The 18,577-nt window shown below is 39.6% G+C and overlaps 2 protein-coding genes across 2 annotated transcripts in view; one reads left to right on the top strand and one right to left on the bottom strand.

Annotated features, from left to right (window-relative positions):
• add3a (adducin 3 (gamma) a) overlaps positions 1 to 5,057 on the bottom strand; it is an 89,757-nt gene extending 84,700 nt beyond the window's left edge. Inside the window, exon 1 of the mRNA XM_026302640.2 lies at positions 4,920 to 5,057. The gene's annotated coding sequence lies outside the window, so the exon portion shown is untranslated. The remainder of the gene's footprint in view (positions 1 to 4,919) is intronic.
• A 2,952-nt stretch (positions 5,058 to 8,009) lies between these two features.
• cusr (Copper-only SOD repeat protein) lies at positions 8,010 to 17,049 on the top strand. Its single transcript, XM_026304354.1, has 10 exons — positions 8,010 to 8,285; positions 9,721 to 11,797; positions 12,341 to 12,440; positions 13,393 to 13,470; positions 13,699 to 13,803; positions 14,004 to 14,136; positions 14,245 to 14,359; positions 15,307 to 15,431; positions 16,262 to 16,342; positions 16,776 to 17,049. The coding sequence occupies exons 1-10, from the start codon at positions 8,246 to 8,248 to the stop codon at positions 16,865 to 16,867; spliced, it is 2,946 nt and encodes a 981-aa protein (XP_026160139.1). The 5' UTR covers positions 8,010 to 8,245; the 3' UTR covers positions 16,868 to 17,049.
• The last annotated feature ends 1,528 nt before the right edge of the window (positions 17,050 to 18,577 follow it).

Below are 18,577 nucleotides of genomic sequence, written 5' to 3'. Positions count from 1 at the left end.
AAAATCAACAACTAACACTAATGACCAAATAAGAATTCAAGACTTCATGGATCTAACGTCTCAATAACAAAATCAATTCATTGTTCTGGTTATATAATTAACCATCTTGACCTGAAAATGTTTGACCCACAGACACTTTAATAAGGTGATGACCACAGGGATCAAAAGAGCCGCTGTCTGCCTCAAAAGCTCATTTTAACCAAACTTGGCACCTCTGCTTCTCCCATGGTCAGACGCTGACCCCGTCACCATGGCTACACCATTCAAATAGCTGGCCGGGGGTTGATGCTCTGCCAGACCATTACTCCCCCAACACACAAACAGAGCAAAGTCTGTGCAAACACAAACATATTATGAAACTAATATAAACACATACATGCACATATGAAGACATATGCAAACACATGCATGTCCAAAGTGATGGTACATGGCTGCGCATGGAGTCAAACTGACTTCTAGACAGATGTCAGCTGTCCTGCACTTTGGGCCGGATGCTTTCAGTAATTCATCCACCCACAAGTGCATAATAAGGTTATTCTAACCCCACCCCGTTGGGACCTCTGGCTCTGGCAACCAAACAACTGAGGAATCTAAACACTTAGCCCACACATGTATCACATCAAACAGCACCCTGACTGTGGTTGCACAACAGCATGAAACGAGGCCGTTCAGCTTCGCCTGACTGCTGCAGTCAGAGAAATTAGAGCATCAAAAACATAACGCTGAAGCTGCAGATCAGGAGTGAAGCGCAATGCCAATTTATCAAGATCAGAATCAGTACCCACCCATCCAGAACTGACAGATTTCTAATAAACCAAACAAGCACAGGTAAATAGCAACTTTATCATGTCAAATTCACCTCAGCAAGACATGTATTCTCTTATCCTGGCCCACTGACTGGACCTGCTAACGATAACTTAAAAAGATAAACATTTTATAGTTTTCCTTTAACAAGACGTTGTAAAGAAATACAGCATAAAATGATGTACAATCCCAAGAACAAAGTGCTGTGGGTGATGAAAACAATTGTAGTTTTAAACAGCGAGAAGCTCAGAACTCTTGGACATGACATTGCCCAAGCCTCAGAGGTCAGAGTGCCATAATGTTTGTTATTGCTCAGTCTCAAACAGCAATAAACGTATTTTATCGCCTTCATGTCACCTTCACTACCAAACATCAAAATTAACAGCATTTTATTAACTTGGTTAATCATTAGCTGAAAGTTTTATATTAAATAACAATAAATGCCACAAGACAAGCCCTTAACTGGAATTTCAGATTCTATTTAAAGACATAATTATGTTTTTGAAGCACAAAAACTGGAAACAGGGGAAGTCAAGACTGACAATGATCAAAGGTAATAAAACCAATGATGCTGACATTAACAGACATGAGTCGTATCAACGAAAGCATATAATAAAAACATCTAACCATTGCTTTAAAGCACTGTGTGATTTTGCAACAATTTGGTAAAAAAAAAAGAAAAAAAAAAAAAAAGTTATTCCTGTTATTTTTTTTCATCTGGTTTCATTGGGTGTAACAGTCACGTACACACAAACTCAGATGCTCAGGCCTGGATTATAATCCTGTCCACGTCAGTGGGCCTCAGCCCTCTCTGACCAAACTGAGAGCTACATGCTGTAACAAGCCAAATGAATGACAGATGAAGTCAAAACCCAGAGAGAGACAAGAAAATCCAAAATAATAACATGAAGCCTGCTTGTGTGTAAACACACATGTGCTTTAACAAAGGAAAATCACTGGAGTCCAAGACTCAATCAATTCGTAGTGCGTAGAGAGTGGAGCCACATGTTTTCGATAAGTCCTCTAGCAGAGCACGGTGAGGTAATGATGAAGTCATCTCTGTCCTCGGGACAGGTTCAAGTTCTGGACGATGTGTGTTTCAAATGGCTTCAGGCGTACACACATGCGCATGCACACACACACACACACACACACACATTTCTTTTCTGTGTTATGCAAAAATAAAAATAAAAAAGGACGTAAGGCAAAATGCCACATAGTCTCGTGACAACCCATAAATCAAGAAACTCCCCCAATAAACACCAAAAGCTACATAAATCAAATAGTTTATCCCTTCATAACTCCCTCCCATTCTTCAGAATATTCCCAAGCAATCACATCTTACTATGGACATGCATCATTAACATCAGACTGCACCCACTCAGCCAGTCACTGCCACCCTGATGTTAGTGCCGCTTCATCTGCGAGGCTGTCAGTCCATTCGCCCACCATAGTGGACACTTCCTGAATCTGGGCATAAATCTTCAGATTAGCTGAGTTCAACCATGCAGCAGGCTATTATAAAACCATTCATGATGTGAGAGAAAATAAACAAGCTTAGACAGAAAGACAGAAGGACTGTTGTCAATGTGTTGAAACAGAAAAGTCCCCTTTCCTCAAGCTTTATCTAAATGTTATTTTGTGAACACGAAGGCCAACAACGTAGGCCTGTTACAACTGTAAGTATCAGGGAATATTAACATCCGATTTTCTAGCACCTGATTTTGAGACACCTTAATTGCGCTGATGTAAATGCAAATGTCTAAATAACAACACAATATATTTTAAATATCTAGCATCACACATATTTATTTTCAGTGTTCTGGGGTCAGTGGCTGAATATTTAGCAGGCCTCCTCATACTGAGTGTGTGTGAAGCCCTGCAGGTCAACTAAACTATACACCATTTATGGAAAAAAAAAAAAATGGACATATTGTAACATAATAGGTACAAAGGAAACAACCATATGGCTACACAACAAAGAATAACCTGTACATGGGAAAACAATGAACCTGTCAGCTGTGTAAATATGGCAAGTAGTATCAATCATTTGGGATAAGGCTGGGTTTAGATTACAGACACAGATCCAGTCAGTGCTTTTAGACAATTCATGCTGAGTGTGTTGAGTATTTAAATTCTACTTATGAAGTAGGATTTATTCCTTTTCTTCACTCAGTAAGACTGCCTGCAAGGGCCTGAAACTTCACCATCTTACCTCTGTAGAGTCACAGTCCACTGCAATATTCATGAAGATATTAGACAACATTTGAGGCAAATCAGGAGAGAAAATAGAGTTTACGTCAAAGAGAACGAGCAGAGGTGGAGGAAAGTAAATACAGTACAGTTATGTTTGCCTACTCTGTCTATTCCATCATTTACTGAGTTAAATATCTCACTTACACAGAGTCCCTGAAGGATCTTTAATTAGGGTCTCCTGCAGAAAATAGATTTAAAAATTTGACGCCCATATGGTGCACATTCAGATTTTTTGGCAGGCTGTGCAAAACCAAACGATGAAAGGAAAAAGGGAACAAATGAAAAATCGAGTATGTCAGAATACAGGCCCGTTGGAGATAAGTATCATATTTACGTATTTGAAGTTCAGACAGGCTTTGGTGTGGAAATGAAAATCCTCAGAGTCATTACAGGTTGAGAAATATTCAAGAGCCAAAGGTGCAGAGGAGGTGCATGGGCAACATGCAATTGGAGGGGGAAGAAAAGGGCCAGAGGGACAGAGGGCTGTCTGCCAGACCTCAGATCTGTTGAACCTAAAGGCACAAGAAGAAAGAAAAAGAGAAAGAGTTCGGGGGGGGGGGGGGGGGGGGGCTGGGAGAAAAAAAATGGGGTACAGGCGGGAAACTGGGAGGATGTGAGAACATAGGCAGGCACGGAGTAACCCAGCTGTTGGCCATTTAACAGTTAGACTAATGTTTTCTTCAGGATATAGCAGTTTACACACATTACAGCATGAAGCCTCCAGAGAGTGTGCCTCACTATTACTGTAAAGAAAGCAGTCTAAACAGCATGAGGTGTCTTATCTGCAGGTGGAAGGGTCAGAGCATTCAAAACCTCGGACAAGACAATTACTGATTTATGAATAATTGCCGATAACTTAACAACACAAATAATTAAAGTAACATGGAAAGTTTGTCCATGAAGTAACTAGTTCCTAACCTGAAATTTTAATTTACAATAATGAAAGTTAAACCCACAACTGACCATAACAGTAATGCTGTTTTCAGTCTCATTCATTCATTTCAGTCCTAAATACAAATATATTCCTATTACTACCATTAAAAAAGTAGATAATATAGACAGTTCAGAGGGTGGAGCTTGCTCTTTTGCTTTATACAGTGGTATAAACAATTAGTGATCAAAAGTGTTGCAGATTCATTTTGTGCCAATCTGTGCTTCCTTAAGTCAGACAAACAGCCTCAGTGTGCTTTTCCCATTAACACATCATTTGTGCTATATAGTGCATAGTTTGTGTGCTGATGGTGAATCTCTCAGCTACAGGAGACACAGTGCTGTACCTGACCATGACTTCTGACCTCACTCAATATAAAAAGAGCTCTGAAATGTATATGTGACTATTAAAAGAAAATGAATGAAAAGTCTGGAGCACATGCTTTAACAAGAAGGTACTGCAGGTCTGTGGTTTGCACACATTTGATCTACCTACACAATTAACAGCCTGTTAACACGTAGCTAAAACCAAAGCAACAGTCCTTCAATAAATCGTCCCTTCAGTAACAGACAATGTTCAGTTCTCGTGTGAACAGGAGTTTATTCCGCTGCGTGTTCATGTTGAGGCTGGCGCTGCGGAGCCGCATTGCAGACTGAGGTGTTTCTGTGAGTTGGCCTACAATCACCGGCATGAACAGGCTGCGAAATCACAGCAACGAACGTGTCCGTGGGGACTAGAGACAGTTTCTGGTCACAGAAGCAGCATGTGATTTTGAATTTTCTCTCTCCTCGCGTTTTTCATTGAACCACAATGAAAACAGTGGTTGGTTAGAGCTTCCATGATGTGCATATCGCTGCGAAGCAACACGCATGGGAAATGTAGTTTTATACAGTGTACGGCTGCAAGAGAAATAAACTCATTCATTTACCTGCTGTGAGAAGGTCCCGCGATGGAAAACGACACAAACACGCGTGTCCGGACTTTCTGTGACTGACCTCCGTTTAAATTCAACGCTTCGGATCCGAGCTGCACTTTCACTGAGGTTCAAACGACACGATGGTGTGAATCCGCTCACTGCCAGCTCTGCAGGCTGCACACATGATGTGTAGATCTGGTGCCCCCGGCTGAAGCGGAAACTCTGGCTCACAATATGGCAGGAAGTGAAGCCCCATTCACTTAAACGGGCGAGGCATTTTTTCGCAAATCCCTTGCGTTAGACGGAGCACACGTGATAGAGGCAGGCAGATGTTGTATATTATTAATGCTTGTCCCAGTTCAGACAGGAAGAGTACAGATCATCCTCCTGAGCTCTGGTTTACTGCATCTACATGGGAATGTGTTTCACAATGCCCGGCTTTAAATCTGATTAATATGATATTGGTGTTGATAAAATATGTTTTGGACACTTTAAACTTGGCAACACTTATATACGACTTGCGAATATATTTTCAAAATCCCTTGTAAGAATGATTTTCATACAGACAGACTGTGCCTTAATATGCTGTGTTGCCTGTAATAATACTACAGTTAAAGATCTTTTTTCTGGTGTCAGCTATTTGTCTATGTGCTGTACGTGCTGCACTGCCTCCATCTAGTGGCCCTGACGGTGCTGGTGCAAAATCAATCATATGAGTGCAGATTCAGGGCCATTAAGCATAAATCCTAATGGTGTTTTGTTAAGCAACTGTCTTTCATCACTGGCGACATAGGTCCGTTGTTTTTTTTAATATCATATTTATTTAAGATGAAATGGATACAACCTTCTACTGATCAGAAAACAATGTAGAAAGTCCTGAATGTTTGAACAAGTCTTCTGACAATCTGAATGAGGCCAGTCAGGCCTAAAATAAATTGAGTAATTTTCAGTTCATCCACTTCATGATGCTACCAAAAAATATAAAGTGGTCCCTAATGCATATGGAAAAAATCCATACATAAAGAAACCGGATCAGTGTCTGTGTGTGTGTGCGTGTGTGTGCGTGTGTTTTGGGTGTTTGAGTATTTGCATGCATGATTATAGTCACTAGATTTATAGTAAATCTGACACTTGTGAGTCCAGGAGCCCTTGTCACATTATTATGAGCTGTTAGCAGTTCCAGCAGCAGAGTAATTTCAGTAACTGTATAAATCAATATTGGAGAATTGTCCAGAAAATGAATACAGATTTGTGTAGCAAAACGTTTTCTTATTTCCTCATCCCCTCACACAACAATGCAATTTCCCCATTGTGGGACAAATAAAGGTTTTTCTTATCTAACTCCTCATATTTATTTTGTGACTCTAAAATGCTGCTTGAACATTGATGCATCAGTATCACCAACCTGCCCTGATAATCACAAGTGATAATTTTCTGCAGGACCAATTATTTTACTTTACATTTTATAGGCAATACTACTTTATTTTTATTTAAGTAAGATTTTGAACACACAAGTTTTACATGTAATGGAGCACTTTTACATATTGGTGTTGATACTTTTACATATATAAAAACACAGATTATTTCTTCCACCATTGGTCTCACTGGTCTTTTATGAACTATAATAACCTTTATTATTCTGCTGCATTTTCTGTCACATAAAAATGTCAGTTTTCCAATTTGCCCATTAAACTGGCAAGTTATGTTATAAAATGATTAAACTGAAAAATGATCATGTCTGACTATTCAGTTGTAAAGAGCTGGGATGGGTTATTTCACAAAGACATGATTAATTAAGTTCATTACTTATAATCTCAGTATCATATGAAGACATTTTTAACCTCAATTATTCATGTTTGTATGATAGAGTACAGCGATAGATGGAATGAAATGGTAAATTTTGTGTCTGACAAAAATCATCACATTTATCTGCTGTTTTACTTTGTAAATGTCCGGTGTCTCCAAACTGAAATGGTACCTGGGGGGGGGGGGGCAAAACATCATGACATTATGGCTGTGTATGTCACTTTAAATTTCCAGACCAGACAGTCAGGTTTTTCCTGGATTACCTTGTATACACTGCGGAAGGGATCACCTCATTGAAAAAACAGTCTACTACCAGTGTAATGTCTGAGTTCTATTTGCCCCAGTCTTTAGCAAACACTAGCAATATTATATGTGTGGTTGAGCATGTACAAATAGAGACACGGTCACATCATGATTCCAGCTCCTGTTGCAATCAGTGACCAAAACAAGTCAAGTGAAGGACCAGAGCCACTTTACAGGCACTCCAGTATGTGTAGATAACTGTGCAGCCTTCCCCAAACAGGTTGAAATGATGGGCCTGGGGCTGCTATCCTTGAAAGGAGTTTGTATTTTTGCTATTTTTTCCTCAGCCCTGGCACAAGAACAGATGATGCATATTATGTGTGAAGAAACAAGAAGAGGCAGAAATAGCATCTAAAAGGGGAAAGAAAAGAATAGATCCTGGAATACCACAGTGTACAAGTGCCAACAAGATCCAGCTGAAAACATTTGATACAGACATTGGGTTTCTTGTTAGTTTATATTTCCATTTTTGTATGTTGTTTTTTTACAATTTCATATTGCTTTATCAACTTCGGCCATAGATTGAACATGATGTGGAGCCAATCCTAGCTGACATTGGTCGAGAGGCGGGGTACACCCTGGACAGATCAACGGTCTGTCACATCACACATAAAGACAAACACTCACGAGAAATTTAGTCACCAACCTCAATGTATTTGGACTGTGAAAGCCAGAGTACTTGGATAAAACCCCTACAGACACAGGGAGAACATAGAAACTCCACACAGAAAGGGCCCAGAAAGGGTTGAATGGGATTAGAACACAAAACCTTCTTGCTGTGAGGTGTCAATTCTGATCCCCTGCACCACGGTGCTAACACATGAACACTATAATCATCAAGCGCTTTCCTTTTGCTTATATTTTACCTGTCTGAGAATGGTCCTGGCAGGGATGGGACACCTCCCCACATTCACTCTATCAAATTTCTACCTCCCTCCTCTGCTTTCATACATAAGACAGTGTCGCCCTGTTGGCCAATCACAGGCTGACACAGATTGCGGTTGGAAAACAGAAGCAGGCTGCACCCTTCTGAAAACCGGTCACTCATGGCATTTTTCTGGACAACACACTTAGTCACGCACACACCATCATTTTGTTCTTACAGAACTTCTTAATGCTCTGATTGAGCTGTGTTTTTTCTAACTTATACTACCAGTCAGGATTCACACACCTACAGAGTTTTAATTCCAAATATAGCTTGTTGCTATTTATTGTACACATCTGCCAACATGTGCCTTCTGACAGCTGCCCTGCTCTTTTCTTTACTTGGTGAGTATTTTGTATTGACTTTTATTACATGATTTATGTATTCAGCAGTTTTTGAACATGTACGATGAGTGATGGTGCAGGCTTTCTACCTACAACTGTCCATTTCACCAATTAGCTTGTTTTTTTTTTTTGCTCTGGTTCATGATATTCCTGCTCTTTTTCTCTGTTGGAAGGAAAATCTGTGAATAGTCAATAGCATGTGGTGAAAGACTGCTGGGGTTGGTGAAAACTATTTGTCTTTCTTTGTAATGTTTAACATGTTTTAACAGAGATAGCACATTGGTTACAGCAGAAGATCAAACTCTAGTAGTTTGCAATAGTTTGTTAGATGTTATTGTTGCCGTATCACAACTACTCAATCCCAGTCACACAGTTTGCTATTTTAACATGTAGAAATTGACCCCAACTAACCAACTGCTTGTATACCATTTATAACATTTTCCATTTGCTAATGCAGTTTATGTGGGTTAAACTGCATGTGACATCTGTTTTAGCTTGAAGAGTCAATCAGATATTTTACCAGATTGATAACACCAGGGTAGTATTCACAACAGAATGACTTAGTTTATGGATTACATTCAAATTGGGGGTGCTTGGAACAGTTTTCTGTTTTTCTGTTTACTTATGCATTATCCCAATTGTTTAGTAGAAACAAGATTATCATGCCTGTTTACACAAACATTTGGAGTCAAATGATGTGCCCTTCAAAGCACTACTAAGACATTATTTATTTATTTAATAGTCTAATTTTAGTCCAAACAATTTAAATAAAGCTCATTTTAAACCTTTACTGTAGTCACATTGTGAAAGTATCATTTCCACTATGCCTCCATTTAAATGTCAAGAATAAAAGAAATGAAATTTCACTGGATACTATAAATAGCATTGGAAAACATTATGGTAAGGGAGCATTATTATCTGTTATTCTGTTGAACTGTAAGAGTTAGAATCATAATGAAGTAAGCATGACATTCTTATGATTTAATCATGTTTGAAATAGTGTGTAAGTGGTGACCTATGGTGATTTATGGTGGCATATTGGTAAAAATTTAAACTGTAATTGCAAATTAAAAAGAAATGTTCATATTAATATAAACATGCTATTACATTTTATATTTAATATATCATACAGTATTCTTAAAGCTCACAACCTGTTTCAGATAATTCATTAAATTGGCTAATGTTAATTGATCACACAAAGACACTAAAGTAACATTTTCAGATATGACATGGTATCTGAAAATGCTTAATAAACAACCTTTTAAAATTCCTTAACATTAATTATACCGTAATCTTATAGACAAAGTCACCAATTGAGTATAATGTATTTCAAGGATCTGCAGTATCAGATGTCCCTTTGTTGAGGTATAGTGTGCAGGAACATCTATATGAACCCAGTTTACTACCATCACCTCCTCATTGTTCTCCTTTGCAGATTCCATTTTCTGTGTTCAGTTTGTCGCACCTCTGAACATGGGAGGAGTCAGAGGGCAGGTGCAGTTTGACTCCATTTCTAAGACAGCCACTGTCAATGTGTCTGGTGCTGGGTCCTGTAGCTCACTAAATTTCTCCCTAAGTGAGTTTCCTGTCATGTTTGGTCATTATTCTCTACCTTGTTCAAAAGCAAATATTGGCTCCAGCGTCTTCAACTTCACAGCTCCCTCAATATCCACTGTCAATGTGTCAGGCATTTTTAAACAAAGGTCAAACCTGGATGACTTTTCATTGACTTTGCAGACATGTACAGGCACTACAGTATGCACGGTTGTAAGTCAAGGTCAAACGCTCTTGACTCGTCACGCCAGGTTCACCGGACCAATTGCAGGGAATGTTTACATCCGCCTAAACACAGGACAGACTAGCCCCAGGCTTCTTGCAGATTTTGTTACAATTGGTCAGGTCAATGCTTCACAAATGAATGTCACTCTTTTCGGATCTACAAGCAAAGCTGCAAGCTGTAAGGTTCTTCTTGCAAGCTTAGATGCCTCAACTTTGACCACTCTGGGTGTGGTAAAGGTTGGAACCCCTTTGCAACCTGAGAAATCACGTGTGGACGTCACCAACCTCAACATCAACAATAGCTTTCTTCTCTTCCTTATGGCATCAAGTTACAAGTGTGCTCAGATTTACAATGTGCCAGAGAAAAGGGTGAGTGCTATTATAAATATGAGAGGGATCAAAGGATACTTTAGCTTCCATCAAGCTTCCCCATTTGATGTGACAGAACTGAGGGTGAACCTGACTAACCTAAAGAGCCAAGTCGGCCCTTACCATGTCCACTGTTTTCCTGGTCCCTCAGTCAGGTCACCTCCATCAAGCTTGTGCTCAAATGATAACGTGGGTGGTCACTGGAACCCATTTGGCATCAACACAACCATCCCAACATACCCAATAAAGCCCGGTTCAACACACGACAGGTATGAGATTGGTGACCTTAGTGCCAAGCATATGTCCCTTGAAGGTAAAAACAATGTGGACATGGTGTTCAAGGACTTCAACCTCCCTCTTTTCGGACAGAACAGTATTGTTGGTCGTTCAGTTGTGATTCACCAAACTGATGGTGCGAGGTATGCTTGTGGCAGCATCAGCTATCCCAGTGAAGTGATTGTAGCCAGAGCCACATTTCAGAGCCCTGTGATTGGTGAGATCTGGTTCACCCAACTGGAGAACAACCCTCTGTCTGATGTAACCATTTTCATGGATCTGTCATATGGAAATCCCACAATGACACCAACAAGAAACCACAACTGGCATGTGCACTCCTACCCCATTAGTTCAGAAAGGGATGATGACGAAAGCCACTGCAGCACAACAGAAGGGCACTGGAACCCCTTTAACATCAACACAAGTGATTACAGCTATGCCCTCCACTGTGGCTCATCCAGTCCCTTATCTTGTGAGGTGGGAGACCTCTCCAGCAAACATAGCACCATCAACATTGGCACCAGAGTGGGTGGAGTTGAGGCAAAAAACTTTTTCACTGATGTCACATCCTGGTTGCCTGGGTCAGGCATTATTGGTCGTTCTGTAGTGATCCATCAAGCAGAAAGAGGAGGGCCGAGGATTGCTTGTGCCAACATTACTATAGTACGAGTCCCAAAAGCCAGCCTAGGTAGCTGGGTTGGTTTGAAGACATGCAGTGGTCAGGTGCAATTCTCCCAGGCTGTTCCACATGGCCCCACAAGTATAAATGTATCCCTGATGAACCTCAACTCTCTAGCTGGGGGTTACCATGTTCACATACTGCCAATCAAAGATGGCAGAGTAGAGCCTTGCTCTGACTCAAACATCTTGGGCCATTACAACCCCTTAGCCTGGAATGTGTCAAACTCCCCAGCACCAGGAGCTGGTACTGCGGACCAGTATGAGATTGGAGACATCAGTGGGAAGTTTGGGATGCTGAATGGCATCAACCAGTCTGAGGCTGTCTACATGGATCCTGACATGCCATTAACGGGACCCTACAGCATAGTGGGACGATCACTGGTCGTTCACTACACCAATGGATCAAGGTGAGAGTCTGTTTGTGCCTATTAGAGAAATAAAAACCAACAGAGAGGGTCAAAGCGGAACAAAGAAGAAAATTTGAGGATATTTATCACATAGCACCGACCACAGTTTCCTATTACTGAAGAAATGATACGCATTCTAACTACTAATCTGTAGAAACAGAAATATATGTAAATGTGTGTGCATTATATGAAATACAGAAACAGCCTACAGAAAATGGCATCAATTCTAGCCCCTGTAAGGTTGAAAATTCACTGATGTCTTTGCATAAGGCAGTCAAGCTTCACCATCCTGAGCAGCTCTCTGACACAGTAACAGATTTGCCCAATCTCCTAAAGGTAATTACAGGTATAGGGCGTCATCAACATCAATCAACCTCAAATTTCGTATTGCAGCTGACAGATAATCTCCCTCATTTATTGGGAATTACTCAATAAAAAACAGAAAATCTCTATGGTTAATCCTGCAGGATTTGAATGTTTTACTCATGTTGTTTTTCTGTCTTTCTGTGCATGTGTGGGCCTGTGAATACCTTTTCTCTGCAGAATGACGTGTTCTGACATCTTAGCTGACAGACATACAGATGGACAATGGACTATTGCCAAGGCTGTTTTCAACAGTAAAGTGACTGGGACAGTTAAGCTTGTAAGAATCAACAATAGCCCAAGTATTTCCATTAATAACAATGTACACATTTACATTTGAATCATAATACATATTTTAAAATCAGTGTTTTTGATATTCATCTATTTTTTAATGCTAAACATTACCAATGTGAAAAAAGAGGCAGGGATACCACTTTGCCTTGAAAATGACACTACTATGATGTTACATAAAAAACTCAGCTTTTATCTATATCTTGATGAAAGTGTAAGTTGGATATTACAAAATAGATTTTTCCCTGTTCGAAGACTGTGTAATAAGGAAAAGTGAAAAATTATCCAGCAAATTAAACAAATTGTACAAATTATAAGAATCAGATGGTTTCCTTTGATAGCCACAGAACACATGCAAGGTTTTCTTTCCTGCAAACCTATTAGGAGGCAAGCTGCCACAAAAACATGACTGGGTATTTCTGCTGTGCTGGACAGACAGTGAATTCATTATGTCTGTGTTACATGGAGCTATGGGAAGCAGGGCTGGGATTATTAGCTTAGCTTAGCATCCATCTTCTATGGTTAGTGAAACCTCACAGGCCCACTGAACTAGAAAGCTTACCAAAAGAACAGCTGTCTCTGTCAGCTGCCCTCCAGAGGCCCCATACTGAGCTCCACACTACATCTATAGATAAGAGCTCATAATATCTCCAACAAGGCTATATTATCGAGGACGGAATGATAGTCTGTAGTATAAATGTGTTCAGACACCTCCACTCTCCTAATTCTACAAGTAGATTAAGCAGAAATAGTATAAGAATGTTAAATTAATTTAATATCCATAAATCCCCACCAGTGTCCCTTTTAACTGTTTAGATATCAGAAAAGCAAGCACCCAGTTCTGGCAGAGCTATTTACTATAGAGATATGACAGGGCACATTCAGCTGAGTCTTTTTAATTGTCTACTAATTTGGGGCATTTTTATTTTCTTCACTGTCAGAGTCAGCAAATGTTTCCCGATGGGAGTAACAGTGATATCATGCTGGAGATCACCCTCCAATCACCAAAAAGCCCAAATGTAAGCACAGAGTCATATCCTGTACACATATACATCAATGCAGCTTACATATAGCAGCTGTGTAGATGCCATTGTCTAGCATCTGAGGAGCAAACACACAACACGGACAGATCAGAGCCCAGAGGTTTGTATCATGACAGTGACAAAATAAAGATGTTGACGAAGCAATAAACAACCAAAAATCAGTAAGTACACAGACTCAAATTTTTATTTTGCCCCTTCCTGCAGACATCTTTGGCATCCTTGTTTATCACAAACAACCGTGCGGATGTCAACAACAGCCAGTGCAACAACATGGGAGGCACATACAATCCCTTCAACATGACATCAATGGTGAGACCATACGCTCTCTTCTTGTTTCCAGATTTTGAAAATAGGAAGGTGCTGCTAGTGTGTTAGTCACAACACCGCTTAATCTAAAGCAATGTGCTTAATTCTAACTACCCATTGTTCCATTTATTTTTACATAACATAATAAGCTACAATAAATGTTTAGTGTGAATTGCACTTCCTTCTTTCTCTTCCCCCTTCAGAGCTCCAGCTGTTCATTACAAAACCCTCTGGGCTGTGTGGTGGGGGAGATTTCCGCAAGGCAAGGCCTGATCAATCTGACTGGGAGTCAGGTCTTCACTGACAGCATCATCCAGCTCTCTGGAGACAACACAGGCACCAAACAGTTTTTTAAGCAAAATCATAAAACCTTCTACTTTGCAGTACTTACGATGTATGTGATACATAACTGATTTGGTTTAACATTTATGTTTGTGTTTTTAGTTGTCCACAGATCTGTAGTGCTGAAGTATGGAGACAGCATCATCTCATGTGCTGACATCCTCCCAGAATCCCCTTCTGCAGAGCAGATCTTTCCAAGTGTAACGAACTTCAGCAGGTGAGTGTAATGGAAGGTGATACCATATATTTACTTATTATATTGTATTGTATGTTTGTGCCATTACTTCCTGAAGTGGATTTACTGAGGAACTTGACTATTCAAGAACAAAGACATATAGATGGTGGCACGCAATATTAACCTTCTATTTAACATCAAAATATAAGTCAGTACTAGTATGAAGCATACATACATGTAAGTTTTGTACATATGTCAGCACTTAAATAAGAAACTTGGGTTTATATATACTACTTGCTGCACAACAATACTGTCTAAATATTGCTTAACAGGGTGTAGTAACAGTCTGTTCCAACACTGCGTTAATAATGACAGAGGGTGATCAACAAAGGTTGGGACTCCTGTGGGAATTGTTAGCATCAGCTTTCAAGGATTAATTTACTTCTGTTGCTACAGAACAGCTCTAAGTTGTTAACCCATTTCTTCTTCCCCGTCAAAGGCCTTTTTGAATAACTCTGAACATTATTTTTCAGATTTTGCTAATTTTGGCAGTTTACCACTTATCTTTGTACAATTTCAAGTTATTATTACTTGAAATACTTATTACTCATTAAATATTACTTCTGCTTGACTTTTAATAAAAACTGGACAAATTGCGATGTTCTCAAACCTTTAGTAGTTAGTGTAACTGTAGAGACATGCAAGGAGCATAAAGCGTCTAATAAATTAGATAAAAAAAGAGCTTGAAATGTCTATGAACAAAGATCCTGCTGTGCTGTCAGACAGGCAGACCATGAGTCTGAAATAGTTTTTTTTCCATGTAACTTAATTCATTAATTGATTATCTGTTACACTTATAGTGACTTGAAGTCATATTATTACCCATATTTAAATTTGATTAGAGGAAATGTACTGAATATAATTTATCACCAGTACTACCAGTGAATCATTGGTACGCAACTACAAAGTCAGTGTTCTTTTTCTTCCAGATACGACTTCCGTAGGAGGGTTGCAGAAGTCCTGCAGTTAGAAACAGCAAGAATCACCATCCTGCCTGGCTCTCCTCTCTCTGTAGCTGGTGGAATGTGTCAAAAAGTTAACTTCATGGTGTCTGGTAAGGCAGAAACAGTGGCAGTCAAGGATGTTCCCTTCTCAACTGAATACATGCAATGACTAATGTCTGCATTACAGTCAGAGATGTAGTAGTTTGACTCTAGTAGTAGGCTGTTCTTGTGTGTGATTTAATTGGAATTTATTGGGCTTACTAAATGGACAACATTAAATCTATAAATGCTTCAGGCACTAGAGGCTTTCAGGACCCTTCTGGGTAAGCTGTGTGCAAAGGCTGTGTTCAACAGGACAATGAACAATTATGAGCTGTAGAAAAATTGTTTCTGTAACCTGACGCTGGAGTTGAATGTCTGGGTGTCTCAGTTTCAGTCCTTTCCTCCATCCCAGGGGTCAGAGAATATTTGTACAGAGGTTTCACACACTATAGCACAAAACAGGCATTTATGCCCCCGGTCTCCCACAGAATGGAGAGTTTCTATTCCAATAAGTCCTGTAAAGGAGCAATACAGCAGAAGGATGCACACACATAAGACAGTTTTCAGACAACATGCTGCTGAGTGTTCAATGAAAAATTTTCTGTTCTTCATAGGATAGGAAACTATTAACTAACTAACAAAACATTGTATGGTTTAATGGAATTATTGACACCTGAATATCAATAACACAGTAACTGACAAGCTTGTTATGCAATTGAAATTATACATATCTGTTATTTCAGATAGAATGTCTGATGTATTATCATCTGATCTAACAATGGAAAAAGCAATCCCATTCAGCTATAGTAATTATTAACAATACAAAAACAGCAGTGTTATCTGCAGTCTTAATCTACAGTCTGTGTAATGAAGCATTGCATCATTGTCTGTTTTACAGGGAATGTGAGCACAGAGATTCTGAAATCCGTCAAGACCAGTGTGAAGATGGGCATGTTCAGACAGTCTGACTCATGCACAAGTAAGTATGCTCCTCAGTCATACAGTAGTTTTAACATCACTTTGGTTTGCAGTAATCACATAGCAGATCTACAGTAAATGTAGTACCAACAAGTAAAAATGTAACCATTGATGTTAATCTAGTAACAAGTATTGAAAGCTGTGATATCACTGATAAAATAAATAATCCAACTAAAACATTTAATGCATACCCAGTGTCACAGTGTCACTTGTTATATAATATTGTAATTCTTAATTATTTCTAAGCAAAGCCTCTCAGGGCCTCTTCATGATATTTTTCACATTTCAAAGCAGTAATTCTCTAATTAGATTGCTTTAGGAGAGGTGCACATAATATGTCTATATACAAATATAGCATTCATTGAGTCTCTTTTGATAGTTTGTAATTTGTGTTTAAATAACCTGTGCATATCCTTCACGTTTGCTGCCCCTAGAAAGTATAGCTCTGCCCCTGGCACCAGGAGGTTTCCTTCTTGGCTTGATGTTTGCTGCCACCTGCCTACTGCCTTCTACAACTTATTTATAGATCAGAGCCTCAACCATTCCATGCATCACCAGAGGGGAAACACTGAGCCTCATATTGTAAAATTTGTTTGTTTATGAAATGTAACCCATCAAGTGATGCAATTGTTCTCTGACTGATTAATGATCAAGCATATAATCTCTGTGTTAAGCTTTTGTCATCCAATAAAGTTCTTGTTGTTAGGGCCTGAAAACCTACGAAATTTACTGCACACATCTGTTGCCACAGTGAGCAGTCACAGACAAAGTCTAAGCCATGGGTGTGGCCCAGGGACTCCATGGTGCCACCTTATGTCAGTGAGTCTGTTAATTGGCATGTAGTTTCAGCTATACACACCAAACCTAGTTGGGGTGTGGAACTCCCCAGTACAAACATTTTTTGCATATAGCAAATAGTGGCTATAGCATATACATTGATATAGCCACGCCCAACAGGAAGTGAGGTATTTGGGATTTTGTGTGCTTTCACCCACAATGGAATTTATCATACTTCCCTTAGATCTTTCATGAGATTTGTGTCAAATTTGGTAAATGTGATGTCAACATGTTATGGATGTCAATAAATAAATATTTTAAAATATGATTAAATAGATTTATGATGAATTTACACATCTCACAAAACAAAGAGGAAATGTGTCATGAATTTAAAATGCATTCCTTGGCAAACACCAAACTTCAGTGGTTACTGAGGATGACTATGATGATATACACGTGCAACATGGCAGACTGACATAGAGCCACCATGTGGCAAGCCAGCAATTAGTGCTTCCTGTGTCTAAAGGTCATGAAATTTGCCACGCTCTCATTTGTTCTGTATATTTGATGGACATCCCATGTTAAAGAGTCCAATATTAGATGGCGACATGCCCATCATTGCTGCTTGCGGCTATATTCTATCCATCTAATTTTATTGTGGTGTTATGTATTTTTATTTATAATCAGTTACTGTTCCTAAGTGGCTATATGCATCAGCTTCACACAAAATAAGACCAATGCAACAGAACACGGAACATGATGAACGCACATAGTGAATACAATGAAGAGTTTTCAATCAATAAAAACTCCTGGTATAAAACCCAGAAGCCCCTCTAGACCAGGCCTCTAAGAGATGGCTGATGAAAAGTGAGGGTTTTAATATGAACTTATTGAAAAGCAGTGCAGGTAGGGCCGATTTTTCTAAAATGCATCATGTCAAGATACTGCTTACTGTGCTTTTTTCATAGTTCTCTTTGGCTGTTGACCCTGGTAAATTGATTAGCCACTTGGACTTGCATTTATACTTTTTCACATTGGCATTGGTATTACTTGGAGGTCCCAGTCCCCAGTGGTGGCGAAGAACCAGAGAACCAAGGGGCACTCTGGTGAAGCCCATGCCAGGCAAAGGTGCTCACATGCAGGCTAGGACACCTTTCCCCTGGTGGTAGTGGTGGTGAAGAACCAAAGAACCCAGGGGCATTATGCCATAGCCCATGCCAGACAAAGGTGCTCACAGGCCGTTAAATGGCCGCTGGACGTCCCAGTCCCCTTGTGATGGCGGTCAAGAACCAGAGAACCCAGGGGCACGGCAGTACATCCCATGCTCAACTGTGCTGGTGGAATATCAGAAAACTCACAAAACTCTGCAAAGGGGTGTGAAGTTGATGAAAAAAACATATTACATCAGTAAATAGAACTGTAAGATCAAAAATAATAATACATATAAAAAGTAAGTATA

The sequence above is a fragment of the Mastacembelus armatus genome, chromosome 1, assembly GCF_900324485.2.
Source record: "Mastacembelus armatus chromosome 1, fMasArm1.2, whole genome shotgun sequence".
NCBI lineage: Eukaryota > Metazoa > Chordata > Actinopteri > Synbranchiformes > Mastacembelidae > Mastacembelus > Mastacembelus armatus.
This window is presented reverse-complemented; position numbering and strand designations above follow the sequence as displayed.

Bases quoted from the DNA above. Each gene is read 5' to 3' on its own strand.
- cusr (XM_026304354.1), top strand. From the start codon at position 8,246: ATGTGCCTTCTGACAGCTGCCCTGCTCTTTTCTTTACTTG. The intron at 11,798-12,340 runs GTGAGAGTCTGT...TTTTCTCTGCAG, and splicing joins CACTACACCAATGGATCAAG to AATGACGTGTTCTGACATCT. The intron at 15,432-16,261 runs GTAAGGCAGAAA...TCTGTTTTACAG, and splicing joins AGTTAACTTCATGGTGTCTG to GGAATGTGAGCACAGAGATT.